Source organism: Xiphias gladius, chromosome 11 (genome assembly GCF_016859285.1).
Source record: "Xiphias gladius isolate SHS-SW01 ecotype Sanya breed wild chromosome 11, ASM1685928v1, whole genome shotgun sequence".
NCBI lineage: Eukaryota > Metazoa > Chordata > Actinopteri > Istiophoriformes > Xiphiidae > Xiphias > Xiphias gladius.
Genome location: NC_053410.1, coordinates 5,485,578 through 5,509,215, shown reverse-complemented (window position 1 = coordinate 5,509,215; position 23,638 = coordinate 5,485,578). Strand labels below are relative to the sequence as shown.

Genomic DNA, 23,638 nt, shown 5'->3' with positions numbered 1-23,638 from the left:
TAGAGCAGAGGAACAGACACCCAAGAAAAGATGACAAGTGAGAGGGAAAAGAGAGCAGAGAGGGAGAATGACAGGCAACAACTTCAGCTTCGAGGAGCAGCCTCATATAGAGAAGCTATTGTCCAACAATACAGTACATTTCTGAGAGCATGCAAATGCACACAAAATATCACCCCGTTTTTTTTCCTTTTGTACAATACTCACTGTGCTATGAGAAAAATTTAAACCATTCGTCTGCAGGCTAACTGATTTCTGCACACTTTTTGGTGTCACTTGTTTTCAGCTTCAACATCACTGCTGCATGTTACTTCTGTGTGTAACCGGAATCAGTGAGAAATCAGAGAGGAATGCCACAACAGAAGAAAGAAATGTGATGAAGATGGTAAAAGAGAGTGCTGCAGAAAGACATTTAGTGTGTGTTCATCAGCCCTCACTCACGCATAAAGGCTTAACATAAAGGCTTTCAGTTTACAATGGATTTGAGGTTTTGTTTGGATAAAGGTTGGCTATTCTGATATTAAGAATAGAGGTAATGAAAGTTTATTACACATATGGTAATACATATGTGTTTCTTTGTAAGGACCTGATTTTTTGCACCCTGTAGTACCCTGAAAGGCCGCGACTGTTTTACATTATTTCAATGGATGGATTTTACTGGATGTAGAACAAATAAAGTCTTTTTGTATTTCAATATTTGCTCCCACTAGTGAGTGTGCGCACAGCCTGGTTACCTCTGCAAGACACTGTCTGTACAAAGGTAAAACTTATTTGACTCTCAGCAGCTGGGTGAGAGAGAAAAACATAAAAAAAACAAAAGAATGAAATAATGAGCATGCAAGTGTGTGGATGTGAATTCTAAATGGTATTACATGAGTAAGATTGCCCTAAAAAACGTTCTCGGTCGACAGCTCTGATAAATCTTCCTTTTTACCGTAAGTATGATAAAAATATATAAAATGAACAACAGAAGCTTCCCAGAGGAAGAAAAAGCGATGTTAAGATGAAAATCTGTGTGTGGGCTAGAGGGGGGCAGATAAGAGTAAAAGTGGGTCAGCAAGCTCAGCATGGGCTGAGATGAGAGCCCTTTGAGACTGACACAAAACACAAACACACTGTTACATTTAAGGTGTTTGGCCGCAGCACTCATCCAGGGAAACCTACAATTAGTGAACATAGAGGTATTCAATGTTTCCCTCAAAGGCACTTTAGCATCACAGAAGGTAATACAACTTATCAAGAGTTGCAGTAACCATCGCCCTGCAGTTACTGTACTTGACATGTTTTATGTTCATTGATTTTCACACACACCTGCCAGCTACATGACCAGTTACAGATTTGTTTCCAGGCAGATCTTTTTAATTAGAATTTTTTGACATTCATGCTGCCTATTCTTTTGAAGTTGACTTATCTTATTGATAACCCCACTTTTTGGCATCAGTGCCATTTCATATAGAAATTCTGCTTTCAAAAAATTAAAAATTTCTACAGCCTGAATTCGACAGTCAGCTCCATGCTGCTCCAATGTATTTTTATGACTGAGTGTTGGCACTTGGAAGAAAGATGACAAAATACGTGCCAGTATTTCTCCAACATGCAACATGCAACTTGAAAATATGCAAGTGAAGGGAAAAAACTGTCATAGGTGTATTAGAAGTAGACTGTTGTGGGTTTCAAGTAACAGTAATCCATATTAGGATTTGGAAATTAGAAATTGGGAGGACAGTTAGGGTAAGAAGGAAGGGAAGAGGCATGAGAAGAGCGTGTGGGTGTGTGGGTGTGTGTGTGAGAGTTTGTGTGTGTATGACATTTCTCGAGGAAAAAGAGCTTTGACGTCTGCTGACAGACTTCATGTCTACCTATCAATCACAGACATTAGGAGAGGAAAATGTGGATTTATGCAATTGTGAAAGGTTAAACATCACAGACTACAACTCTGTGATGCATACTAAAAACGGACACTCTGCTGCAATACACACAAGCACACACTGATAGTTAATCTCTCACACTAATACCAACCCTGCCATGATGAAAGGTTATTGTTTTGTTCTGTATAATGTGACTGAAGATTGCACTGGGATACAGGCTGTCAAAAGCAGACTGCTGGGCCATAAGAGATGATATAGTCAAGTCAGTGTAGTGTGATTTATATAATCTTGCAATACTATATACATGCCATCCTATACCATAATTATCCATCTTAATACTGTCCTTATGCATTACAGGGGAGCATGTAATAATCCATACATATCTGTGTAAAAAAAAAACAACCCTAATTGGCATAACACAACAGTGACTAAGCTTAAATCCATTTGCTAAAACCCTTGTATAACACATGTATACTGCATTGCAGAACAGTAAATTTTTATGTTTCCAAAACCAGCCATAGCTGTTTGCTCGGATTACAAAGCAGGACCCAACCCCTGCACACACTGCGCACACTGCGGTGCTGTTGGGGGATCTCTACTGAGGTACCCCAGTAAGAATTGTTAGATATTTTCTTTTTTTTGCGTGGACAGAGGGTTTAAGATTGATGGTGTTAGGTATGCCTCAGCCTTGTCTTTACAAAATGCAGTCATTGTGCTCTGTATTTTTTTCCCCAATCAAAAATCCTTACTAGACTCTCTTGTGATATAGAGGTGTTTAAAGGACTACATACACACACTTATGGTTGATGATATCACTGGACTTAACACATCTGGCCAAGTGATATCCAGTCTAGCAGTGCATATGGGTATTTGCAGTGCTAAAAGATTGCTATGACTGCTTTGTACCAAAGATGCAGTCAAAATGAAAGGAATGACATGGTGACAATGATGTTTTTTATTTTTAAGAGGAGAGAGGAGAGGGGAGGGCTCCGTCTTAACTCTTTAGAAACTAATGTTATATTATTTTGCGCTACGGACGCTTCATATCCAGGACAATTCACACACCTGTGAGTAAAGCATATAAACGAGAAACCCAGCACTTACTGATATGACAGCACAACAATTATAACAACAAGCACCGGGTAGATGTCAACAATGAAGCAAGCAATGCTGAAAACGGATTCAGGATTATCATTCACCGAAGGGAAAACAGTCCTGTAGCTTTACATGAGTATTGCACAGTAACGTTACACCAAACGCACTTATTTGATAGGAATACCATGGGAAACACAGCCACAGGCTAGCTAACATCCAGTGGATGTAAATGGTCACCCAGTGGGTGATAAGGATCGCACATAAACTAATAGCTTGTTTGTTAAGTCACATATTTGAATTTTCAGATGAGTTCAAAAGATTGGGCTGTTCAAAAGAAGAAAGAGAAGTGATCCCAGTGGTGATGACAAGGAGGTTACCTTGGTGAAGTTATGGGGGGAGCGGAGGTGGGTCTCTCTGCTGTCCGGCAGCAATCTTTTGAAAAGGGACCAATTTTTTTTGGAGATACTAAGTTTTTAAGTGGTTTTACATGTTGCCAAATACAATTTTTCTGATCAGACTTGTGCGAAAAAACTGTGCGGGCTTCACTTGCGCTGCTACAACTCCATCCTAGGGGAAACACTGAAGGGAGAAGAGGAAGAAGGAGAGAGCGAGATGAAAAGAGGGAGGGTTGCTTGCACTTTGCTATGCTATCAGTCAGATTGTGGCCTTTGCTATCAAAATAGATGTAGCAGTGCAAACACAATCTGTGTTACTGTCACACTCCAGACTGCCTGATAAACTAAACACACAAAAACACACATACTGGGCATGACGTGACAAGGCAAAGTGGCATTTTAAATTCACATGAAGTCTATATAATGCAGTGTGTGTGAACAGCAAAGTAAGAAACCTTTCAAAAACCAACAAACAAAAAAAAAAAAAACTGTCCTATCTAATACCCCAGGATTTCATTTTCTGCATATGAAAATCTTTGACGTAATTGCTGAATTTCCTTTTATCATTGTATGCGTTCATTTTATTATTTTCCACCAGGAAAAGCTGTACCAATAAAACTACATCAGTCTTAATATTTGTGAGCTTCTGGTTTTATTTCTTTAAACTGTTAAAGATGAGATTTTTATGAGCCTCCGGAGTTCTTTTTCTGTCTCACCAGCAAACACCTCCCTTTGGACTCCCCTATAAAATACATAATTTAAGACACCAGGATCTGTGTGTATATGCAAATAGTAGAGAGTGACCATAACATCACAAGTGTGTGTTTTTCACTGAGTTCATCTAGTCTACACTGACTAGTCCCTTGACCTCCATTTATAGAACAGTCAGTCAGTGTGTGGCAACCATGAGCTGACTCAATGACAAAGGGTTAACACTGAAAGCAATAAAGCCAGACTCAAGTGTCTGGAGGGAAAGCGAAAGCATCTCACTAATCTGCCTGCTTAATTGTGACTGTTTACATGTGTGTGCTTGTGCCTCTCTGTGTATATCAATGTTTTTAACTGTTGTAACTGCAGCAAGCTGTACGGCATTTTGTTAAATCAAATTCAGTTTCCAGGATTAGAGAAAAAAATTAGGACTATGCAGCAAGTGACCTGGTGTGGGTATATTGCATTATTACACTTTCGTACTTATAGTAAACATTCTTTTACAATGCCATAAATATTTGAATTTTCTGTAAGATAAATTTTTTTAGGAGACCTAGTCACAGTTTCCTCACGCTTCTGGGTGACCTTATGACTTCCATTACTTTTCTAACATTGAGCTTTACATTTCTGTAAGTTTTTAATAGCTGATTAGCACATTTCACTAGCCCCTTGGCCCAGTTGGATTCAGCTGTGTCTTATCAGCCTTTTGATGAGGACTATTGTTACCATCAATAAAGTATCTGATCTGACAAGTGATCTATGACTAAAAAGCTACATAGTGGAGTGTGAATTGGGATATTTTTCCATTTGCAGACTTCATTACTCCCAGTGAGAGCCTAAAGACGTTAGGCGTGAAGACTCCTTCCACATTCAGTAAGCATCCTGGTTTATTTTAAGTCTGCTGCATGTTATTTTTGAGAAATAGAAAGAAGGGAGAAGGATAGTTGCATAGAGACACTCGTAGCTGATAGCTTAACTGCAGAGATATACCAACTGAAGGTCAAGTGTGCCAAATTATGGCTCAGCAATGGATGGGGAGAGAAAATAGGTGAGAGCAAGTTACAAGCAATAAAGCAGGTAGGCAGAACAAATGAAAATGGAGATCAAAGGCTGCATGTACCCTGAGGAACGAAGGTCAGCTAAGAGTTATTTAAATTTAACCCCCTGAGAAAGCACATAGGGAGCAGAGAAGAGAGAACTGTCAAAAAAGGGGACTTCAAGTGGCAAAGACTGACAGCCAGGAGAAGACCATTAAATGTTTCTTTGCTGTAGGACTTTCAGGACCGGACTGATGTTTGAAGGGTAAAACTCCACATAGAAATTTTTTGTGAACAGCTGGTAAATAAAACTGTGAAAAGGTCTTGCTCTTCTGAGATGGGGAAGTTGACCCTTCTGGAATGATATCCAATAAAACGAATGAACACTGTCTACAGTATGCTACAAAAATAACTGATAGACAAACAACCAATGTGTTAAATGCTACAAGAAGTGTACACATTGGGAATTATAAGCAATTATTTGGTCTTTTTACTTTAGTTTACTGGCTCATCTTCATTGCTCTTACGTATCATTTCCACAAGATCTCTGTAATGGCGGGGTGTCCACTCATAACTTTAACTGTACATCTGAGAAAGCCTCTGAGATTCTGAGAAGGCAAGCTCAAAGAAATCCATTTTCTATGCAAACTTACTCAAGTCTCTATACTGTTTAATTTTCATTAGAAAGTGAAACTCTCATGCAAATATGGCCTTGTATATAGGCAGAAAAACCAGCAAAGTGATGGGTGGCAATCTCACAAATAAGCAAGGAGTGAGCCAGTGATTAAGGGGTCCACGTCCTTACATGAAAAAACATCCTTGACTAAATTCATGTAAAAATACAAATTAGAAGGAATTGGGGAAATGAGGGATACAGAAAGCAGCGAAATACAGGAGCGAAAAATGAGTGCAAACAGCAGTCAACATACAGCTCGCTTCCACTCAAAAAGAAAGCGAAAGTGAAAGCCTCAGGGACAGATTAGGCACAGCAAGAATCACTTAGATCATGTGTTGGGGAGCATCTCCAAAATAAAGGAGGGAAAAGACTCTGTCTTCCATTAGGGTAAATGAAGTAATAAAAAAATTTCCCCTCGCTTAACAGCTTCACTCCCTTTACCAGCTTGCTAACAGCCCCAGGAAGAGACTGACACAGTAGGAACCACAACCATCATGTGCCTAAGAGCACTGACAGCAGAGAAACAAGGAGCCGTGGTGAGGACAACATCATCCATTTCTTAAGGCAATGATACATGAGCAGTCAGGCGACTGTAGCTTCAGCAGTGATGTTAATTACCTATAAAAGTTATATTGCCTGACCAACAAACTGAGTGTTTCTTTTCCTGTTTTTTCTTTCTTTCATTTTATCATGGATGGTGCAGCTAATCTAAAGTTTGCTGGTTGCGGCTGAGAGCATCTACAGTAAGAAATGTAATGTGACTGTTAGCCCACAGAAATTACAGTAACTGGGGTAGAGAACCTAAGGTAAAAAGTGGTTTGGATTGTGCTCCTCTTTTACCAGAGCACGTGTGGTGATAAATTACCTCAACAAGGTGATCAACCAAAAGCTCCTACCTTCTCCAAAAGTCTAGTGGACTGGTAGAATAAGGACAGGGAACTTATTTGTGTGCAAAAACCATAATTTCGTTTCGCAGAGTAGGAGATTCAACCAGATAAGAAAACTTTTTTTACTACCAGAGAAGGAAACACATTTTTATCCAATAGTTGGATCAAGTTGTGCATCCTAAATTTCACGTGCACCAAATACATCTTTTAAGAACAGGGTTTCCAAAATCTCTTGGAAACCACCATTAAACTTATCGCATATGGCTTGTGGTGTTTTTGCTTGGCCTTCCTGACACACATAGAGTTTACATTTATCAGGCTGCAGATGCTGCAGCACCACTCTGCAGGCTGACAAATGTACAGTCTTCAAGGGCCATGTATGATTCTTTGCCTTTCAGCAGCGAGGCAGACACACCAGCAGAGTTTATCACATTTAACACCCCATTGACTGCTTCGCAACCCTGTAATGTTTCATTTCTCTCGTGTTTTTTTTTTTTTTTTGGGGGGTGGGGGTAATAAATGCCTGTTTGTGTCCATAATTGCAGCGGAGAACACTGACACTTGGTTGGATTACACCCTAAATGACACAAATGGAAATAGGAACGAGAGAAAGAAATGAGGGGAGGTAGCGAGAAAAGAGATAGATTAATCAGGCGAAAAAGAAACAAGGGGAATGACGGAGAAGGAGAGGAGATAAGTGAGGTACAAAGGTGTACAGAGGAAGACATAGAAGAAAATGGAACGAGGAGCCTTAATGATAGTGTGAGAGCTGCCCCAGATGATAGCAGTGGGCTTAGTACAGGAAAACAATTAGAAAATCACAGGAGGAGTAGATGATGTAGCTGTACTGAGAGGACAAAACAATCGTCGGAGTTAAATCCACAGCAAATGCTAAAGTTAAAGAAGTGATAAGCAAGCACATAAATTAAAACAACTCAAGTATCAACTATGAAAACATGTTTGTGTTTCCCCTGCTTTTAGCATCTTACTGGCATCAGTTCAGTTAAAAGTTCCAAAAAAATATTCAAAAACACATGAACCAGCATGTGAAGGAAAATCAGTGACTGAAGCTTTAAAAAACAGACTACACAAAAACACTGAGAAATCAAAGATTTTTTAAGCAATGAAATTATTAAACACAGAGGAACTGTGTTATTTTCTCAAAAACCTCATAGGTGTTGCAATGATAACCCCAATTCTGTGGTTTCATCCAGAATTTCTGCACAACAGATATGACTGCTCCATACTATGACCTGGCAGTGAAACCATCATCTGGTGCCAAACCTATACTCAGGAAAGTGTCATGGCCTTCAAATTTGAATAGAATGGAGAGCCACGTCAGACAAGTTGGCAGGAAGATGTTTCTCTGGCAGTGACATGATGGACGCTTGCCATAATGCACACATGCTCAACAGAAGACAACGTGTCACAGCCTGACACAGGCTGGTCGTGTTCACTGACGTAGTGAGCCATCAGTCAACTGACAGCCTGATGCTTGAGGATCTACGCTCATTTTCACACTTACGCAACATTTAGCAACCCTTTAATTCAGTGATAATACAATAAGTAAGCAAGTAGAGATTCAGTATTTTGCAGCAAGGACAAGGACACAGCAATGGGATCATACTGGTTAATGCACAACTTTTGGCAACTGTGGGAATCAAGGGTGTACCTTTCAAAGTAAGGCATTTGCTGATTTGTTCAGGTGCAGCCCTCAATGTGACTGTTGCTTTTTATCACGGGTGAATGAACAAAGAATATAAACATAATAACTTATCTATATTATTAACACAGCTCAGAAATCATCTACTTTTCAGTAGCAAGAAATTTGCACTTGCAATATGAAACTCAAGCTAGCAAAGCTAACTCCAGAGCAAGTGCAAAATTTTCACTGATTCTCTGTCAGAAAGTGAATGAAAGAATGAAAGCATGGTTATTGGGTGTATAAGGAATAAACAACTCGGACTGATACATCTTTCAAGTGTTGTAGTGGTGGTATGACAATCCACAGGTTAATTGCTAAAAAATAAATAAATTCCTACGCTGCAGGCATCCACAGCGGGACAACTGAACACTTTGAGAGGAGAAGAAGTCTGTATGTCTGTCTGATGAGAGTGTGTTTGTGTGTGTGTTCAGAGTTCCTAATCCCTGTGAAATGACTGACATTGTGTGTGTGCGTGTGTCAGCATGCCTGTGGGGTTTCAGCACAGTCCTAGAGTGATATGACAACCTCTTCCTTCACTAACTCTTGAACATTCCCTCTCTTGCCATGTGGCAGTGAGCTGTCTTGATTAGTCATGCTTGTGTGTAGCCAGATTTACCATGTAATCAGTAGTGTCTCTGTCGTTTCTAGTGTTTAACTCTCATATCCTTATGTGTCAACACGTCTGTCTGCAGCAATGACTAGTGCTGTAGTCAACCTAAGTTAACAGAGAAAGTGAGAGATACATTTATAAATAAGTTCATATTGAGTTGTTGTTCGCTGTTTGATTTGAACACCCTTGAAAGTAGCTGAGAGACAGAACGGTATGACTCACTCGCTGCACTGCTCCAGGTATCGCTATTTATCTGAGGGTTTGAACCAGCAACTCTCTTGTATTTATAGATATAACGATACAGCCCGGTCTGATACATAGTAAACATAATATAGAAAAGCAATGCACAATAATTAGCTAACATAGTCATGTACGAGTGCATCAAAGCGATTACAAAAAGCAGAAACCTGCAGAGAACAGAAAAGGTTTCACACAGGATACAGTCCTTTCTGACAAAATCTTGTTGCAACAAGTTCAAATTTTGGACACTTTTATTTGCCACAAGAAGACGGCTATGTGTTACATCCATAAGAATAATCTGAGCAAGAAAAATGGAGTTTCTGTAGATGCCGGCTGCTTTGTGTTGTGCTTTCAAGAGTGAAAATCTCTGAAAATGCAGAAGTGGATGCTTGACAGCATGCATTCACAAGCTATGTTATCAGAAAAAGCTAACCTGCAATACATGCAACAACAACAACAACAACAACACACAAACAAACAAACAAACAAGAGAGTGTTCATCTGTGCTGCTCTTGCATTTGGAAAGTCAATATACAAGCACACGCCCCACGCCCCACGTCCCACAGACTATTCCACCGGCAGACTTATCAAATCAAGTAACAGTTGGGTTAAACATCTAAAAGACAGATATGGTCCTTGGACACCATTCTAAAAGATGCAAGAGAGAATGAGGGGAACAATGAATGTTCTACTCTGTAGCCATGTGCTACAGCAGAAAGAGGGAGATACAGTCGTGTGAAACAATAAATACATCCAATGGAAATTGTTGACTTTTTCAACATATGAAAGGTAATTTTCTGGTTTAACTTCAACTTTCAGGCAGATGGCCTCACATTATCTTCAAGCACTCTTTTATATGAAGCAGAATTTATTGATTGAATCCATGACTGCAAGCTGCCCAGTCAATGAGACAGCGAAGCAACCCAAAACTATAACATTTCCAGCAACATGCCCCACAGTTTGTATGAGATTCTTCTCCTGAAAAACTGTTGTTGGTCTGTGCTAAACATCTCCACTCTTACTGTGGCCAAACAACTCTATCCTTGATTTGTCTGTCCAAAACACATTATTCCAAAAGGCCTGGTCTATGCCTATATGTTAACTGGCAAACTGTCTTGCTCTAATGTTCTTTTTCCTGGCACGCCTTCAATGCAAGTCAAATTTGTGTATTCTCTTTCTGATTGTAGATGCATGATCTTTGACAACAACAGTTGCAATAGTTACCTGCAGATGTGATGAAATTGGGGGGTTCTGGAAGACTTCTTTTTGCAACAAACAGTCTGCTCTTTGGCTGAATTTGCTGGGCTGGTCAGTCTTGGACAAATTGGCAGTCATTTGAAATCTATGTCACTTACGTATAATTTTCCTTACAGTGGAATGATTTATCTCAAATAATTTTAATTTTTTTAATTTTAATATTTTTAAATCCCTTGCCAGACTCACAGATATCCATAACCCTTTTTCTGAAGGCCTTAGACAGCTCCTTAGATCTTGGCATGATGACACCACATACTTCAATAGCAAGGAGAACACCAGACCCCTGATGTCAGGAGGTTTAAATAACACAGGTTCAACCTGCACTGCCTAAGGAGGTTCTAACCACTGGCTCATAATCTGGAACACATTCTAATTTTGTAGATTTTAAGGTGTGATGAATGTATGAGTGTACTTACTTTTCCCATGTGACTGATTGGGGAAAATTAGGAAAATTACTATAAGATGTCAATTTTATGTGGCATTTGTTTGAGTATATCACCTTTACTAATAGGCACTGTTTCAGAGAGGATCAAATATTTTCTTGCTCGAATGTGCTAAAATAGTCAACAATTTCTTAATTTTTCCAATACTATATTTAACAATTAAAGCTGGTGGAACTTGCATCCCTCCACCACACCAGTATGTCTGTATAATATTTGCTTAAGCCTCAATAAAAAATGTTGCATGTGTCTCTGAGCCTGGACAATAGATATGTCTGGAATAAATATATAATATATATTGATGATGAAACAGACTAAATCTATATTAAACAGACTTAAGACTGATTCCATCTATATTATGGCATTTAAGTACTGTGATATAATGTTTTCTTTCCATCATTGGTTGTAATCTCATACCAAACTTTCTACTCATCATCCTCTAATTGATTGCTTATTAAATGTTTGTTTAGGTAATGATAGCTCCATTAATGACAATCATGGAATCAGTCAACCAGTCGGGTGCACAGCCAGCCAGGTGGCATAAGTAGATCAGTCATCTAGTGAAGAGGTCAACAAGGTATTATAAAGGTAGTAGTCAGAGAGAGATGTTATCATGAGATTAACAGAATTAGAGATCAGCACCTATTAGAGAGACATGAGGCAAGAATAAGCATCAAAATTAAAGAGTAAACGCTAGAAAGTCACCGGACTACACACACAGTTAATGCTAAATGGACAGTACAATCATAAAAGCATGTAATAGGTACTGAAACATGCATGTGTGCAATAAAATTAATATTATAAACATTAAAATTAGTCAGTGCCAGTAAAGTAATTTATATAGAGATAAAACTCTGAATTTAAAAACTGATACTTATGTGCCAAGGAGGTTTAATTTCCAACCCTATGTTAACATCAAGTTTCAAAGGGGCAGTGCTGCAACACTGTGAATGGTGCTTCATTTCACTGGCAAACAAACACTGAACTCATTAATGTTTTAATGGTTAGTCTGAACTGACTCTGGAGTCTGAAATGATTGTGCGAGTGCAATGCTAACTCCCTCTGCTCCACAGAGGAGTTGACTAGAGCAACTAGGCCACAGATAAACCCCAAATAAATTACTTTACAAACCCAGAATATGTGAGGAAACTCCTCCACTCCTTGGCTCCTCATCGCCAGAATGAAAATATTAATGTTGAGCAAACGGATCAAAGAAAAAGGATTGTTAGCTTGTACAACAAAATGCAGTAAGAAAAAACTAGAGACCAGCTTGGGATGTGATCACACCAGCCACCAAGTCCGGCAACATGCTCTTGTTCCAATCCATGAGTACTCGGTAGTTATTACTACACTATTACATGAGTACTTAGTAGTCATTACTAAATTATTACATGAGTACTTAGTAGTCATTACTAAATTATTACATGAGTACTCAGTCCTCATGGGTCAGACCACACCCATCTTCCATTTTGATCTCAACTACACACCTGTAAAGTTTTGTGACTTTATCTTGCATAGTTTTGATGCTATCATGGTGACAAAATCTGTCAAGAGACAGACAGACATATAAACAACTGCCATACATGTTACTCAAAACCACCCCTGTGGTAGTTCCTGCTACAGTAGATGTCTCCAGGACCACATTTTGCCATGATGATACAGACACACACAGACGGACATAGTGAAAACAATACCAGCCACAGTATCACAGCTGGTAATATGGGGAGACCTTTCTAAAGTGGTGAAATCAGTGATTTGCCAGATCACTCTCTCACAGAATGCCTGAACAGCCAGCTGAACAGCTGAACAGTCACCACTGAAGACCAACAAAAGCATTGGCAACTCAGATTAACTAAGATGTAAAAATGTAATTCAAACAAGTCAAAGACACAGAGGGGCCACATTACCTGAGGCCATCAACGAAGATTCAAGCACAAAACAAATATTCTGACCGGTATAAAATGCTCATGCATACTCACAGTACATTCCACATAAGAGGAGTCAAGTGACTGATCAAACCTAAGGCATGGGAAACACGCATGAAGAACCACACACACACCACAACAGACCCTTGAACTTCTTACCTACTGACTGTTTGAAGTGTTCTCCTAAATTATCTAGACTTTAGAGATTATTCTACTGAGCCTTTGAGTGTCAGCCAAGTGTGTAAAGTGTTTTTACATTTCACACCATGTACATTCAAAGCACCCACACCTTTATGTGCATGTATGGGCACACATACACAAGAACAATGACACAAAATAAGTGGAGTTTTTCTTACTGTTATTGATTCAAGAAACGAAAGGGATTTTTTCAAAAACCCCTTCTGATGGCTTGAGGATTTGAGATCTATTTGTGCTCTGAAGACTATTTCCAGTCTGCGTAGATGGAAAGTTTCCACTGCAACAATAACATACCGTACTGATGAAGTCCAAGGAAGGCAGACACCGTGCACCAACGCTTTCTCACACACTTTAAGCCAGGCATGCACACGCACACACAAACACTGACTCGACGACAAGCAGAGACCCTGAGGCAACACTCTCAACCACACACTGGATGTAAAAGGCACGCTTCCGACATCAGAAATTATTTTAATACTATTTTACACTAATTGCAAAATGAAATAGGCATGATGACAGACTAAGTAGTCTACAGCTAAAAAGTAGTTGTACAAATCTGAGCACTTTGTAATTCATCTCCTTAGATTGATAAATTTAGATTTTACGTCTTTATAAATCACTGTTATCCCAAATTACTACAGAAAAGAACTAAATTATGTAACAACAAATGTCTATGTATTTATATTTCTTCTGTTGAAAAACATAAAAGAGCCCTACTCAGATTGTAAAACAAAGCATATTACTGACTGTGTGCTGAGCCCACCCACCCTTTGCTCTGGGAAGAGATGTACATTTTTCTCATTCCATTCTCCAACACGTTAACATCTGTCCCAGGTCGGAGCTCTGTGAGGCAGTATTCGTCACGCCTACAGCAAGCTGCTTGAGAATCCATGTCTGCAGGCTACATCTTTGCTTTACAAGTCCCCGCTTTTCACTCATTACGGGACACATACCTGCAGGTTGATGTGTAGAGTATATCAAGCTATCTCTCCACTCTATCTTCACCTCTGAAAACACGTCCGATAGGCCTTCCACCTCTTTGTACTGAATATCATTCAGTAATTTGTCACTAAAGAAATGTCTTTTGGTTGTGCTTTTATGCAGAGAGGTTGAAGCCACAGTAAAAGCTGCTAAACTAAATCAAAATGAACAAACAAAACATAAGGGGTATGTTATTATTGTAGAGTAAGTCAGTGTGTGGACATTTACTGTCATTTCTAACACTGCTCACTTATCAGAAGAGGAAGGAATGGGATAACATCTGCTTTCTACAACTGAACTTTCATAAGTCAAGGTCATTGTATTAATGTCAGTAAAATCGATATTTTCAATTTCTTTTACTTTGGCCTGCCAATAATTGGATATTTGCAATTAGTATTGACACATACAATATGTGACAAGGGGGAGATACAGAGAAAACTGTGCTACAAGAAAGGTGACAAAAGCAACTTTTCCCAGTCTGAAGCACATGTATTCAATAGCTGTAATATTAATGACTGTGCAATTGAGCACCTGTAATATTATAACTTTCTACACATTATCAGTTTGCTGTTAGAGTAGGTAAAGATCCTAATTTAAAATAACAATAGGTCCAGAATGCTCTCATAGTTTGTCTACTAACAGTGAGGTTAGAAGTTAAAATCAGATTCCAAACTGCATCCCTAGAGCTGCTAGGGTTTAAGTGGTTTGCTCAAGGACATTTTAGGGGAGCGAGGGCAGCTTGAACCCAGCCCGTCAGGTTGAAAGGAAATCTCTCTGCCTGCCAGCCCCTTTATTCAAGACTCAAACCAAGCAAATTCAACATTGGTGCACAAGCAAAAAAAAAAAAAAAACACATAGTAATTTTACAAGGCAGCCGGGCCCCTCCTAGCATACAGACATGCCTGCACACCAAGGAGACTGTGTTTGAGAGTGTGTCTGTGTGTGAACTATGGCCACAAGGAAGGAGCTCAGCATTCCATTACAGACAGAGACACACAGCTTTCATGGGGCTAAAATGACAGCACTGCAGTTGTCTCCTATTCCTCAAAAACTCACCATTTTTTAGTGCATTCCACCATCAGTTCCTGATAGGAAGCCACGAACTGGAATTTGGAGGCATGCTTCCCCACACGTTGCAGTCTCTTCCAAACAGAGGCCATGTTTCTTTGGGAATGGGTAGTTTCTGTGCACCTATCCCGTCCAGGACTTCCTTCTTTGGACTTCCTTCGCACAAGTTCACGCTAATGTTTATATGTATCTGAACATATCCAACCCGCATAGACACATAGTTAATTTTTTACCGGAAGCACAGTGAAAAAAGATAGTGCACATCCAGTCATAGGTGCTGGTCTTTAAAAACTGCCTGATAAATCCAAATGTAAGGACAAGGAATCTCTGCAGCAGTGAGCGAGAACTGGTTTGACAACGTGCATGATTTTATAAAGAAAATCACTCTATAATTTCGAAAGGCATGATGAATAATCCTCTGGGTATGAATATCATCTTTCAATCTGATGATCTTCCTGCAAAATAAAGAAAAAAGTCACAGTCAGTGAAGCAAAAACCAGTCCGTAAAGCCCCGGCATTCCGGAGTATCCTCACTGATTTTTAACATTAAAGATCAAGTCACTCCACTAAACGTTAACCTTCCCCGATACAGAGATGCTTTGTCCGTGTCACAGCTCCTCCGTTACCGTCAGCTGTATATCACTGCACATGTTGAAACAACCGCTTTATCTATATCGCCAGCGAAACACTTTGTTGATGTGTAAGAATGTGATGAGGACTCCACTTGTGGTGCCAGCACGGCGTGCCGGGGGGGCTATTTACTGGTGTACATGCAAGCTAACTTGAGGTGATTGATAATAAAATGTGTTTTTATGTACTGAAACAGAGACAGTGAAACAATGACATTACAATAACGCAAGTCGTTGTAACTACCCAGTCTAGAAAAAACAGCGCCGAGACAACACCCACCACTGAGACTCCAATAGACATTTTGCCAACATGGAATATTTGGTGGAATGTCTCCGAATCCAGGGAATAGTCAGAGCCGTTGCGCTTCGCTAACCAGAGTGATTCAGCTACTGGGCTAACGAGTTAACATGTGAAACTAGGTAACGATGCATGTATGACACCCACCTTGCTGTAACATCCAATGCATTATCCGTTAAGTGGTCTTATCAGGAGTGTCGGGAGATGGCGAACTCTCTGTAACAAACCGGCAGCCGGGCGAGCGTTGCCCGCTTGCTAGCTAATTATCGCCTTCTTTACAGCAGTACCAACATCAGACATTTAGCTAGCTAGCCTGCTAGCGACGACGGCTAGCCATCATAACACGGTACGAGCGGAAACCGTTGCTTGCCAGTTGACACATTTGCTCCACAGGTAAGCGCAAGCTTCACGGCTCAGGGCCGAGTCAGAAACGACATTTGTTTGAGCCTGTCCCAAAACTAAGTTGAACAAAAATACTCCAACACCAGGCAGGAATTCCCACAGCAAAGTACACTGATAGTTACCGATAGTTTGACCGCTCTGCTTCAATGAAGTGCCTAAAGGTAACCAGCATTTAAAAGGACTTCCGTTCTGGGTATTTAAAATAAAACCCGATCTTTTCTGTATAACTGACCTAGCTTCTCTAAACGTTTGCACATGTGTGCTATTTTATAATGACTCTATATTACATCTATCTACAGTTACGGTCTTTTTTTTTTTTCAAAACGACAGATATGAGAAAATGTATACGCTTTCGTTGTAACGGTGACAAATTAATGATTATATTTTGAAGGCTAGCCTTTACACTTCTGGTGTGCGTAGCTAGCTTGACTCAGCTTCGCCGCTCCATCATTTCGCCGACCGCCTGGATGACCGAAAGGCTGAAGAAACGCCCCCGGGCAACCGCCATTGGTGGGATTGTTGTGCCATTTACGGAATGTTTCACTGATTCATGAGGCGCTTCTGGGTTGTTGCGTTATCACACCGGTTAAATCCAACATCCACCGAAGACTGCGAGTGGAGATAAAGGGCTTTCTGGCTCTGGTTTTTCCTTGAAATGTTTGCTGCTGTCCTAAAGACTCCACATTCACCAGCCAACTGCAGGCTATTGCATCCACTGATAAAAATATATATATTAGTTGGAGAGCTGTAAGCAAAAGTTTGGGGACCCCTAAGCAAATTCCATATTTTGTTGATTTTTTTGATGTGAAAACAAAGTAGCCTAAATACAACCCACCCAGTGAAGAGACATTTAAAATGAAGCTTTTTTTAAAAAAGTTATTGCACCGTTAATTTTTATTTCATTAACTTAAAAGTAGAAAAAAAACAGTAATTGTGGCATGTGCAAAAGTTGGGGCACCCTACTAGGTCAGTACTTAATATCGAGTGCTAATTTTTTATGTCTCTTTGCTGCAGGGTTTTTTTTGTTTGTTTGTTTGTTCTTTCACTTCAAAAATCAACAAATTATGTAATTTACAGCAACCTAACCGGCAAAATCATTTAAAAGATCCCGCATGAAAACAATGCATGTAGTTCACCCAGGACACTACGGTATCACCCCCTCATGTTTTTGCTAATCAGGGCAAGACTTCCATTTTCTGGTCTGGTCACATTAATAAGTGAGTGTTAACCTTGTACTCCTGCATGCCGGGTGGTCTTTTTCACACCTTGAGAGGAAATAAAACACCTACCATCCATCAGAAACCAAGACTTCCTCCTCCTCCACACGCACACACACACACACACACACACACACACACACACACACACACACACACACACACACATCTTTCACACCCCATTGTTGTAACCACAGGCTTGTAAATGCAGAACAGGGCAGGCAGAAGGGAGGAGGCCAGCACTGCTGAGGGAAAGAGGGACAGACAATATGAGGCAGATTAATTCAATCTCAAAAAAAGATATGAGCGTAATAACAGGAAATTGATATCTTATCCTTTTATATGTAGCTCAGGGTTATAAACTGCAAGAACAACAGATTTTGTGGATGGTGGATTTATTTTTTCTTTTCTCCTTTTTGGAAGACGTTGGACAGTAGAGGTCTAGATAATTTAAAAGCCCAGTCAAATTCAGATCATCAAAGTGTTACAGCAGAATATAAAATAACACAGGTCTTTCAACTGAGCTGTACGTATATCTTCATCCAAGAGCCATAAATGCTCTTTTAGTGAATTCACAATTTTCATCTCAAAAGAATCTGGAACACCGAACAATAGAAATCTGCTTTGAGGTTTGGACGGGATTGAGGTTTGTTCTGAATTTAGGTTGACCTAAAAATCACAGAATAGGTATTGACTTTTTTAGCCCTGTGGTCAAATAATGCTTACTTTGACAAAGTATTGCTTAAAAACTAAGACAGTAGTGTTTCTAATTATATTTCGGGTTGTATGTTTGAAAAATTGGGCAATAAACATCTTTTTTTTTTACAATTTTGGAAATATATGCACCTCTAGATCAGGTTGCAGAAGAATGATAGATTATAGATTGTGAATTTTGTGATAAAACCTTTCATGTCTCTCTTACCACCATGACTGAAAGCACTACTTCAGCTCAGCTTTCATCCAGATACCTATTTGTCAACTGAGAACAATTTGGGGTTTAGGGTCAGAGCCGATTTGACAGCAGGGAGCCTGCTGATCCTGCTGCTTCGTGTTGCCCGTTTACATTTTACTCTGACAGATTACAGAGAGCCTCCCTCCATGCGTCAAGGAATGCTTTGATGTGACAAATGACCCAGTGCTAAATGATGCTTTGTGTGTCTGCCCACATGTTCAGCAAAGGCCTCATTTCATACATAACTCGGGGGGGGTTGGGTGAATCAAAGAGTATATTATAGAAGGACAGCGAGACAGAGTGGCAAAGATCAAGTAGGGTCCTGTGTGTGTCACCCTCCCTCCTCCTTCCTTTTTACACATCTGATTCATGATAACTAAGTAAGGGCAATTTGAATCCACTGTTGCCAAATGATGAGTTTTATTTTCAATTTTTTTGCTGCTAAAATGGCTTAATGATTGGAAAAAACAGAGAAGGCAGATACTCGTAATCTCACAGCAAAAGCAATTTCATAACTTCATCACTATAACAATTTTAATACTGCACTAGGGAATTGTTTTATATGCAAATACAATCTTCTGAACCCAAAACACATAGCGAGACTGCAGTAGGGAAGAGCGCACCCCCCACCCAAAGGTTGACATACAGTCTGTGAGCAGTGAGGGAACGCACTGTCCAGAGAAAGCTGGGATCACTGACATGATTAATGATTACCTGATTTGTTAGAGTTAAAAACAGGCCATCTCTGCTGCTCATTACTCCCCAGAGGTCCAGGTATAAAGCACATCACCGATATAAAGCACAGCGCAGCTTAGGGCCTATTGTAGAGATGGAATTAGTAGCAGAGTTCTTATTGTGCGTGTTATATTGATTGTGGTAACAGTGATACTGTCTCCGAACAACTGCGAAGGGAGAGTACAAGTTTCACACATAAAACTCCTCTCACCCTCTCACACTGTTTTCCTCTGTGGAGAGCCAACAAAAACATATCCTCCAGGATCACAGCCATCTCTTCAAGCGCAGAGTCTCTGGCGTTTGGTGTTCGACCACTTGAAAAGACCTGTTAACAAAGCAGAGTCCTTCAGATATAAGCCAAGTGAGTCTCAACCACTTCAGCGGAGCAAAGATAGCCAAGAGTATCGCTGCTACCAGCACTGTGGGACCGCCAGAAAAACATAAGCTGGAGCCTTTTACTTTGGGTAAACTGGGAAAAACACACTTTTTAAGAACATTTTGATTGCGCTTCTTCTAGCTGCCTCAGTGTACCGAGGGCTTTACATGCAGTGCAAGTACCCCATGTTCTCAAGCTTAAAGAAACATACCTTAATGTCTGATAAATGTGCAGGTGCACAGAGATTTACTCATGTACAGTATTTAGTGTGCATTGCACTGATGACTATTAAACAGAGAGTTAAATCAGTGTTATAAACCAAATAAACGTTCAAAAGCTTCTGGACCAAGTTTATTGTTTAATGGCAAATTATTTTGGTGTCTGGTGATAGTCTGTATTTCTCTCACAGTCCACACATCCCATGAAAAGACCAAAACGGACAAAGAATTGATTCTACTGTAATCGCTGTGTGACCAAAGCCTGATATATTTTTTTTCGTCTGTGCCACAGAGCTCCATTGTTGTCCAAAAACTATTTTAAACACATCCGTGAGCCACACGTAGCACTAAGCGACATTTTCCAATGTCATGAGGAACATGGGCACTTTAGTTTATCAGAGCACAAAAATGTGCATCCATCCACGGCTGAAAACAATGACACAATTTAATCCACTTTCAGTAACGTTTGCTAAAAACTACAATGCCCAGCTGTTTTATGAAATTCTTTGCTTTTTTTTTAAAAAATGAAGGTATGTATTCATGATGGGATGAATGGACTGAGTGGATGTCTGTGGAAGTGCCACAGACAGGGTAGGGGAGTAAGAAAGTTTTTAGGGATGGATTAACACATTGTTGGTTTTGGTCTTTTCATGGGAAAAATGTAGAATAACTCCAGCCTTAACTTTTAACAGACATTATACCTTCTCAAGTGCTGACAGTCCCTGGACATGCTGGACATGATGTTTGTATGTATTTCGGAATTATGCTGAGTTAGAAATGCTCCAAGAATGTATATTTCCCATCTATCAACAAGGCAAACCCAAAAAACAAACATGTCTCCCTGTGGAAATGTGAGTGTCATGCTTTCAGTGGCAGATAAGCATCTTTTGCTTTAAACTGTACCATCCTGACTAATGGCAGAGTGTCTGATGGTATCTGTTGCTTGATGCTCAGTTACAGGAAGCCTCCGTGTTTCCGGCTGGATGAGTGGATCTACAGATGGATGAGGATCGTGGTAATTTCCTCTTGGATCGCTGCCATCAAAGCCACAACTGGGTTAAATATGGATTTCATTTATATGTGATTTGGTTCCAGGTTTGACAATGCAAATGTAATTCAATAGCTATTTCCTGTCTCCTCCATCAACTGTCTGCCAGGTTGGCGTTTTATTATCTGTAGCCCATCTAAATTTCTTTCCCTTTTATAGTTAATATAGTTTGTTGTTCTATAGGTCAGTGATAATGGCAAAAACAAAACTGATTCTAGTTAGAGCTGCAACAATTGGTCGATTTATCAATCAATAGAAAATTAAAAAACGTAATATTTTGGTAATTGATGAGTTGTTTAAGTAATGCTTCAAGAAAAAAAAAGCCAAATATTTGATGGCTCCATGCTGCATTTTTTTTTTTTTTTTTTTTGGTATCAGTCTCTCAGTATTAAAGAGCAAAGGGTCCAACTATCAGCACTCTTACATGGAAAAATCAGTCAAAGACGAGGCAGAGAGATCAGTTTCTCCATCAACTACAGACCAGAATGCAATGCAGCCACAAGACATGTTGCATTCAAGTAAGGGACACATTTGCAATCATAAAAATATGCCAATACACCCGAAAGGAACAAGCTCACACCTGCTCAGTGGGAACTGCCAAAATGTGTTCTGGGAAACAGGTAATTTCACATCAGAGGTAGACAAGTGAGGTGGAGGGAAAGAGAGTACAAGAAAATGTGAATTATTACAAAACACTTCATCACGAAGTTAAACCTGGGATAAATACATTGATGAGAGTGTAAAAGTGAGGGGGTGGATCGGGGGTGGATAACATTTACATGTCTACAATGTCTATTAGCGTTTTCAGGCAATGCATCTACTACAGTTTATGGATACATTATATTCTGCCACAAAGGTCTCAGTGGCAATGTCACACCACTGCGGTCGAAGCACCTTGTTCTGCTATATCACTCTGAAATCAGAATTAAATTAATATGTTTTGCCTCTGCTGAGGAATGGAGTTTCAGTGAAAGCAAATTACCCATTTACACTCATCTGGCGGTTACCAGATCGATGTCTGTGGGAAATGAAACCCACATCCAACCAGGAAGAGCCTGGGCTGTGGACAGACTGCGCAATGATCCCTAGTTTGAAGAATCACCTTTCTTCTGGAGGAACATGGTGCTGATTACATATGGCCTGCTAGCTGCTGATAGTGAAAGCCAATACATTACATTCCCATTTTATGCAGAGTGTGAGAGCAGTAAGGAGTAGGGCATTAAATAAGCAATGGTCAGGATTGCTCCACAATGGTTTCAAAATAAATGTTTACTCAAGCTGTCACGGTTAGAAATCCCATCATATGCTGAGTCCAGTGGATCAGAGGTATTTGAATGACCTGCAGTGAGGGTATCAACGTGCTTATTTTTCTTCAAAACTAGAACTGACAACATCCATTAAGGGCCAACACATTTTGTGCAGTGAGTCTGCAAAAAAACTTAAAGAATACGACAGTGAGGCAATTGTTCTCATTTGAACTGATCAGGATATTTAGTGCATAAGCACAAATCAAGGTACAGGATAAACTTGTAGGCTTTAAAAAAAAGAGAGAAATGCCTAAAATATAAATGTAAATGTTTGAATGCAAAGCAGTATGATGGCAGAAAAGAACATGCATGTCCCGTTAAACCCCCACACCGGCTGAAAAAGAGGAAAGAGACAGAAAGGGAACAACCCAGAGACATGTCACTAGATCAGCACACTGCTGCGAGATCATTAGCGAACAAGCGCGAGCCAGTATCAGCTCACTGAATGAACAGTGACAGTCCAGCAGACAAGTCACTCTCCAGTTACTCTCGCCAAGAGAGAGCTCTCCACTTCCATTCACACATCCTGAACAAAGCCTAATTTAGTCCCTGGAAGGCTGTCTTGGGGTCTTTTGGGAGCCCACTCAGACGGGTTGAGTGCGGAATGACTTCCTTGTGACCTCTACCTCCACCAGTCTAGATTAGACACTTCCGCCTGCCTTTTTTAAATAGCTAGTTAATTAGCAGCAGGCTGGCTGGATGAGGTCATTAAGAGGGTCGCTGCTGGATTAATCAACACCACAGGGCTTGTCAAATATGCTGAAATCGATACAGTCTTTCCTTCTCTTTGTTGTTCCTTATTGGTTTTCCTTCTTGTGGAGCACACAGGAGCTGATCTGCTGCAGTATTCGAGGCACACTTTGAGGATGTTCTCTGTGATGTTTAATGTGATCATTTTCAGTGGTTTTTTCGTTAGCCAGGCTATAATGTCTGAGGGGATGGCAATGCCGGTTTGTCTGCCGTTTCATCGCTTTGGTCCAGAATGAAATAGCTCAACATTTTGTGCAGACATTCGTGGTCCCCAGAGGATGAATCCTAATGACGAGTGACCCCGCTTATTTTTCCTCTAGCGTCACTATGAGGCTGACATTTGTGGTTTCGCATCAAATTGTCATTAGATTTTGGTGCACACATCCATGTCCCGGTCAGGGTGAACTGTAATAAGTTTGGTGATCCCCTGAGTTTTCATCTAGTGCCATCATCAGGTCAAAACTTCAATATGTCCAATACTTGGATGGTGGAGTGAACTCTCAACTGATGTCAGGACAGCAGGGTCACTGCACATCCTCTGCTGCGGGCTGAAAACCCACCTCAGCAGTGAACATGCTTTTAGCAATTTGTTTAAAAGGGTTGCACTCCCACATTGGGA

General features: G+C 40.1%; 1 protein-coding gene across 7 annotated transcripts in view; it reads right to left on the bottom strand.

The window, feature by feature from the left end:
- The window catches only part of ehbp1 (EH domain binding protein 1), a 150,247-nt gene extending 132,893 nt beyond the window's left edge, over positions 1 to 17,354 (bottom strand). For 2 of the 7 annotated variants that reach the window (XM_040139342.1, XM_040139343.1), the window contains exons 1-2: positions 16,162 to 17,353; positions 15,076 to 15,542 (exon numbers count right to left, since the gene is read on the bottom strand). In XM_040139342.1, the coding sequence (XP_039995276.1) occupies positions 15,076 to 15,179 (104 nt within the window). In that variant the 5' untranslated portion in view covers positions 15,180 to 15,542; positions 16,162 to 17,353. Of the gene's footprint in view, positions 1 to 15,075; positions 15,543 to 16,161 lie in introns of all 7 variants that reach the window. The other 5 variants (XM_040139341.1, XM_040139340.1, XM_040139339.1 and 2 more) reach the window with 4 other exon arrangements.
- Between the last annotated feature and the right edge of the window lie 6,284 nt (positions 17,355 to 23,638).